The sequence below is a fragment of the Anabrus simplex genome, chromosome 9, assembly GCF_040414725.1.
Source record: "Anabrus simplex isolate iqAnaSimp1 chromosome 9, ASM4041472v1, whole genome shotgun sequence".
Classification (NCBI taxonomy): Eukaryota; Metazoa; Arthropoda; class Insecta; order Orthoptera; family Tettigoniidae; genus Anabrus; species Anabrus simplex.
Window position 1 is genome coordinate 1,650,087 of NC_090273.1, and position 7,562 is coordinate 1,657,648.

The following is a 7,562-nucleotide window of genomic DNA, read 5'->3' on the forward strand; positions in this document are numbered from 1 at the left end:
AGCTCGATTTGTTCTGGGTGATTTCCAACAAACGAGTAGCGTTACAAAAATGTTGCAGTGTTTGGGTTGGGAAGAATTGAGAGAAAGAAGAAGAGCTGCTCGACTAAGTGGTATGTTAGGCATAGATATCAAGGATAATTAAATAAAAAACCACCTATTCAATACTTGCCTAACGTCATCTTCAATACGGAACAATAATGAGAGTTGTTACTTGTAAGTGGTATGTTCCGAGCTGTTAGCGGAGAGATGGCGTGGAATGACATTAGTAGACGAATCAGTTTGAATGGCGTTTATAAAAGTAGGAAAGATCGCAATATGAAGATAAAGTTGGAATTCAAGAGGACAAACTGGGGAAAATATTCATTTATAGGAAGGGGAGTTAGGGATTGGAATAACTTACCAAGGGAGATTTTCAATAAATTTCCAATTTCTTTGAAATCATTTAGGAAAAGGCTAGGAAAGCAACAGATAGGGAATCTGCCACCTGGGCGACTGCCCTAAATGCAGATCAGTATTGATTCATTGATTGCCGCTACTGGCAAGGATTTGCAGTAGGGAGTGCTCCTATTTGTACTTGTAAAGAATCTAATATAGATTTATGAGTTGTAGCGGCTGAATCTAGAAACATCCTTCTATATTCTATTTTTGTAGAGTGTTCAGAGTATGGAAGGATCAGCACACCATTGTCTCTTGGATACGGATGTGAAGAGATTTTTCTTGTGGAGTATAGTAAGGATTTCATTGATATGGGGATGCCAAGGTAACTTATCACCGAAGATAATTCCGAGCGTGTGAAGTTTTTACTATGCATTTTCTGATTACCATATTTCGATGGAGATTTGTTAAAATTTCTTTTGATTGTAAAAAAAAAATAGCAAAGGATTTTTGAGCCTATGCTTGTTTAACCAGTTGCTTAGGGTTTCCAGAGAGTATTCCATGTTATGATGAAGCTTACTGATGGAAGAGCAGGAGGAGTAGATGACGATGTTGTCCGCAATTTGAATGATTTGAACATTGGTGTATATTATGCGTTCCAATTGAGATGTGTAGAGGAGAAATAAGATGGGGCTTAGCATATCACCCTGAGGAAGGCCTTTCGAGGTTTGTTTGGTCTCAGTTTGAGTTATGTTTTTTGAGTATAAGGTAAGGTTGGTTAAAAACTTATGCAAGACGAGTACAAATAGGGTTGGGAATTGCAAGATGAGGAGTTTCTGTAGTCAAATTTGTACATCCATGTTATTGAATGCCCCTTTTAAATCACTGAATGTTGCTAGAAGAGTCTCATGTCGATATCTGGCAAACAAGATATCTGTGATTAATATATTTAGGATTGTCCTTTGTTCATTGTGAACTGGAATTTGGGTAAGAGGTTATAGAATTCTACACACCAAATAACCAACATGGTAGGATTTTTGGCACGATTTTCTAATGCATGAATTGAGGTAAATACATCTACAGTTGGACGGATTGAGGTGGATTTTGTTCTCTTCTAGGACTGGCACCAAAAGAAAGTCATTCCAGGAGGAAGGTATTTGTAGGTCTGAAAGTATAGAATTGATAGTCATAAGTAGAATATTTTTAGCTTGCAGGTGCAAGTGTCTTAGCAGATTATAGCCTATTAGATTTCATCTCTTCTTGTTTTATTTTTACAAGTTGTTTTACATCACACAGGCACAGATAGGTCTTATGGCGACGATAATTACATCTCTTCCTCGACTTGTGTCTGTAGGGTGGTTTAAAACAATATCTAATTCGTTAATATAAATTGGTAGAAGAAGAATGTAGAATTTGTTGAAAGGAGGGTAGATTTCTCAGTGGCAAGGGGGGTCGATTGACTTGGGTATTTCTATAGAATTGGAGAATCTTAGGTTGAATAGCAGATGAGGCTAGGGAGGGGGAGGAGGAAGGTTTGCTAAGATGTCTAATGGAATTCTGTATATATATATATTTTTGCTAGTGGCTTTACGTCGCACCGACACAGATAGGTCTTATGGTGATGATGGGATAGGAGTTGGAAGGAAGCGGTTGTGGCCTTAATTAACATACAGCCCCAGCATTTGCCTGGTGTGAAAATGGGAAACCATGGAAAACCATCTTCAGGGCTGGCAACAGTGGGATTCAAACCCACTATCTCCCGGTGGCAAGATCACAGCCGCGCACCCCTGACCACACGGCCAACTCGCCCGATACGTGTACCTTCAATTGAAGTTGGCCTGTTAAGGGAGTTGACATATTTCTTGAATGAATTTCAGCGTTTTTGATTGAAAACAGATGGAATTTGAGCTACAGTAACTTTATAAGCGAGGTATAATTTAAGAGTGCCCTCTTTTTGGTATGTTTTTAAAGCATATTTTCTTTTAGAGACAAGTGAAGAATATTCGTTGTACCACCGTTGGATTTTGGGGGGAGAGGTGATAATGGTTAGTTACTAGTGGGTGAAATGTATCTAAGAATGATTTAATGCTGTTGAGAAGTTGATCATAAGTGGATAGGGATGTAGGGCAGAGGATCAAGCCATTGTCAATATATTTTTGGAAAAAGGCATAATATATGCCTTTCATATTATGGGTAGTTTTCTATTTCTTTTTATGAGGTTAGTATCAATAATGATGGGACAGCGGTCACTTTGGTGGGTGTCGTGTATCATATACCAGTGTACTGTATGACCTAAGTCTGAAGTACAGACGGTAAGGTCAACTGCACTTTTGTTTTTACGATTAGTCTTAGCAGGAGAGCCATCATTGAGAATAACAAAGTTCAGTGAAGTAGTTATATTTGCAATTTTATTGCTCTTAGGACAGCAACATTCGCTACCTCAGAGAGTGTGGTGAGCATTGAAGTTCCCACCTATGATAGATGATAGACTTTTAAGGGAATTGGGTAAAGTAGTTGTGCCATTGGAGAAATGAACCTTTCATTCTAGGAAGGTAATATAGGGATACAATACAAACATTCTCAATAAGTATAGCTACCCAGAATATTATATGATATTGGGTAAAATTAAAAAGGTGTATCATGTTGTATAAGAATGCAGGAGCCTGCAGAACCATTTTTGTCAGCACGAAAGAAAGATATTTGGGTATTTTAAATGCAAAGTAAGGTTTCAACCAGGTTTCACAAAGTAGGACTAAGTGACAAGATTAAAAATATGTATGAGATGTAGTAACTCATATCTCTTACCTAGTACACTTCTGCAATTCCATTGTAGAATTTTCATATCAAGGGTTAGTGGAAAGAAAGGAAAGCCTGAATTTTAGTGCTACAGCAATTGTAGGAAAGATTCATCTTGGAGGAGTGTGCTACAGTAATACAATTGATATCATGTTGTAGGGTCTTCGTGGAAGTTTCACTGGAATTCAGGGCAGATGAAATTGTAGGTCCATTGGGAGAAAGATTGAGAAGTGAGGGATGTGGTGAGATTTTAGGAGTTGCCAAAATGTTTTGATATGCCAACCTGTCAAATCCCGGAGTGATGGTTTTTTTTTTTGGGGGGGGGGGGGGGGGGGGGGGTTGGGGGTATTGGTGTATAACTTCACTATCTTTGCGTTTGTGGGAAGATGAGTCACAAATAGATGAAGAACAATCGGGAAGGGGGGGGGGGATTGTTGAGGGCAAATGAGGGAGACAAAGTCGTAAGGGGGCAAATGAATTTCTAATTTCTACATAGGATTTGCTCTGTATGCTCATCAGGCATTTGATTTCCTTCTGCTGTATATGTTCCAGGCAAATAATTTCCCTCACAGTGAAGGCAGTCTAATGTCAGGTGGGTAAGGCTGCAGTGTGGCCATATCTCTGACACTTTTTACTGATTAGGGGGGACAAGATGAAGGCCTAAACGTGCAACAGGATATTGAAGATAGAAACGTTATGTGGGGAGGTTTCGGCATTCAAAATTAATTTTTATAGCACCCGGAGGAATGTAAGTTGTGGAACGTCTGTTCACCCACTGAGCCGTTTATTGCTGGGCATGGGCAATCTAGTTGTTGAAGGATATCGTCCTCACCTCAAATGACCCCAGTTCTGTTAACATTTGATGAAGGTCCTTTTCCTGGAGTACAGGATAATTTAGAAAATTAGTGGCAGAGTACCGAGAAGAAAAGGTAATTTGTAACATATTTTGACCTTTCTGGAAAATTTGCTTAATGTCAGGAATTTTATGTTCATACTTTTTATTTTACTAAGCATCATAGGGTGAAGGTTACCAAAATTGTGGTTAAGTAAATTAGACTCAACAAGAACTGAATATGGACCAAGATGGCAAAAATAATATTTGTTGGTGGGTTGTAAATTTGGACTGGTAGGAGTCCTCTTGGTAGTTAGTGTAGATTCAACTGCAACGGATTTATCAGATTGTTCTTGGTTGGGTAGAAGTATCATATCATCCATGTCAACTTCTTCTTTCTTCTCATATAATGTTGCCTGACTGAATAGGTTCTGGAGGTTTTCCTAGCGCAAGGCCTCCACTATCGAGGCCCATTGTCCCCAAGGAAGAGGTGGCTTGCCCAGGAGGGTAAGAAATGTACTTAAAAACTAATACATAGGGAAATGCGAACCACAGGAATCAGCAGAAGCACACACAAACACAAAGTGAAACTACTGCATACAGAATGTATGTCACCCAGTACCGGAGGAGGCTTTGACGGATCAAGTGTTATGGGTTGAACTCACACCTGAAATTTGTGCATTTACGTCGAGATGTTTACAAAATCAACAAGGAACAAGAGTTTCCATCTATCAAACTTTCAGTGCATATGCAGGTTATGTAAGAAACAATGTGATATGCATCATGTCATTCTGTGAGAGAATACTTAAGTTACTTGCATAGTTCTGTAAGGAAGACTGATGTCAAATCGTACTTTGCACATTTGTGGGCTATCCCTGATAATAAAATGTCAAAGTGAGGATGCAAGGAAGATTATTCTATTGAGAGTGCTGTAAATATTTCGGCAATTCTTGCGAATGATGATAATTATGTGCATACTACAAATTAAATACGGCATTCATGCGAGCAATAATACTAGGCTTTTACCTCGCTGGCATATTTGGCATATTTATAATAGGCCTACTTCAGGAATTCGGATAAATCGTAACAAATGACAAACATCAGAGCTTCAGAGCTGTTCTGTTCTGTTCTGTCTATAGTCCTCTCCGTGTAAGGACGTACCCTAAGGGTGCAACCTTACCCTTTCTCCCCTGTAATATTAAGGTATCGATTTATAGTTACTTTTCTTGCTGTTGGGTATTTTGCAGGTCTTTTTCAGTGTCGGTAACCATACAGTTTAGGGACCCTACTTGCCGATACGACGTCTTACATTAACCGTTAATCTGGCACGTTGGCAACGTTCAATCACTGTTCTAGCATGAATTGCGTGTTGCCACCGCATCGCCGTTAAAGTCACTAGTGATACATTTGCGAGAATATTTAAAGCATATTTTCTTTTTCTGTGGGATTGTAAATCTATTTGGCTAATACCAAGTAAGTAGAATTGTGGCATGTTCGGATAATGCATTTATTAACATTGTTTGCGTGAAATGATTAAAGTGCTCAAGTACGTCAGTCTCATGTCTAGATCTACCGGTACACGAAATAACTCTTGCGGGACGAAATTTTGGCAGTAGAACTTATAACATTATTATTTTCAAATCCGCAGTGAACTTGAAACCTGACCTAATTTCCGTTCACGGAGCTTGGCACATTAGTATTCCTATATGTTTCCTGATAAGCTTGAAGATATAACCAGCCTGCAGGCTGAAAATATGCCCAATAATTTCTCTCCTTACTGGTTACCGGTGTTGAATAGAGAAGGAAATGTTCGCGCAAAAGAAAGGGAAGTCATTGGATGTCTGGAACTTTCTAAAATCACACTGCAAAGACTTATTAAATAAATTGCATCGTTTAACACGCCCCTCTTGTCAAGAATATGGTTATAGTACGCCTAGTGTATATCAAAATAAAGACGGATAATTTGAGTGAGAAAGTGTGTTTATTTCCTTAATTCCTCATTGAGCGTGGAAATCGACGAGATATTCATAATTATCTTGATTTATTTGATCTTATCTTTTATCATTTACTAGGGTAGGGAAACACTGATTATCGGTGTTTCCTACATTGAGGTTAGTTTGTTATGGTTATGTCTGGTGATTTTAATATGTAACCAGGCAGGTTGGCAGCAGTGATCAGCCATTACAAAAAAGAGAAAAGAAGAGCATCGGGCGGCGATATTTACTTTCTGGGGTATTTCCTTACGTGGAAATTACTATAGTGATGGGACTATCGAATGAAAACTACCGAATTATTCGATAGTCGTCAACTACCGTTACAACCGATTGTTTCCGTTTGCATTCGGTTTTTCATTCGGATCGCAAATTCCAATTGTTTCCACTAGTCAGCGCTAAAATCGCCACCTCTTGAGTCACGGAGTGGTCAGTCATTTATTATAAAAATGGCCGCGGTACTTTTCAACATATAAGTGTACGCGCCAATTCACTCCGCTTCTGTGTATTTCAAGACGGTAATCAACCAAATCTCTAATGAAAATAAAATGCAATTACCTACTTATATGAAGGTTTGTGGGTAAGTTAATGAGCGTTCACTTTTAATAATAATAGTATTGCAACCAAATGGTCATGATATATACACTTAAATACACTTAGATATATATCACTAATAGTGATAATATGCAGTCAATGCTTGCAAAACATGATCAGTTATTTACACAGTTGTGTCAAGCTTCCTTTTCTATGGACACATACGATAGCATGGTATATGCCGCATCGTTGGTCACAGAAGACACATACGCAACCCGGTCCTGACTTGTGAAATTCCATGGTTCTGCACACCTTATGGTGGAACCCGTGTACAGCAAACCTGATCACTGTATGCCTCAGGTCATATCCACCACGTGTCCAGTCCCTGTTTAACATCGCATCAGTTGAGTAAAACTCGTCCCATATCATAGCCCTCTTTGCTTGCAGTTCTTGTAGCAGCTCTCTGTAACTCCTTGTCGCTGAGAGTAACAATCTAAGTCTTATGTCTTCAATGAAGTACGTCTCCTTTGCCAGAACGTATACTAGCCTTGATAATGTATATTTAGAAACGCATAAAACTCTCTTTAAGAATCTAGCCTTCAAACTTTCCAGCTCTTGCAGTTGTCTTTTTGAGAGGTGTTCCCATATTAGCTCTAGACCATATATGGCTGTTGGAACAACTTTCGTATTAAACAGAGCCATGGCTGTCTCCAAAGATAGCTGTGGAAGATGTTTAATATCACTAATGCTTCGTATAGCTGCGATGATTCTCTCCTTTAGGTGTATTGTGAATGTTGTTCCTGTTACCTGTATTGTGATTCCTAGATATTTGTACTGGTTACTAATTCGTAATTTTTGTCCTTTACACAGGATGTAATCGCCTCTAGATAATTTTCCTCCCCTCCTAAAAACAACCAATTCTGTTTTGTTTGCATTAAGGTCCATTTTATTATCTTCTGCCCATTCCAAAATTAAGTCCATGGCAACTTGTAGTTCCTCTTTACTCTCAGACGCAATAGCCATGTCGTCCGCAT

The 7,562-nt window shown here is 38.8% G+C and overlaps 1 protein-coding gene across 1 annotated transcript in view; it reads right to left on the reverse strand.

Moving 5' to 3' along the window:
* Positions 1–5,135, reverse strand: part of LOC136880973 (cytoplasmic dynein 2 light intermediate chain 1) — a 212,900-nt gene extending 207,765 nt beyond the window's left edge. Inside the window, exon 1 of the mRNA XM_068229209.1 lies at positions 5,030–5,135. Coding sequence (XP_068085310.1) covers positions 5,030–5,049 — 20 coding nt within the window. The 5' untranslated portion in view covers positions 5,050–5,135. The remainder of the gene's footprint in view (positions 1–5,029) is intronic.
* Between the last annotated feature and the right edge of the window lie 2,427 nt (positions 5,136–7,562).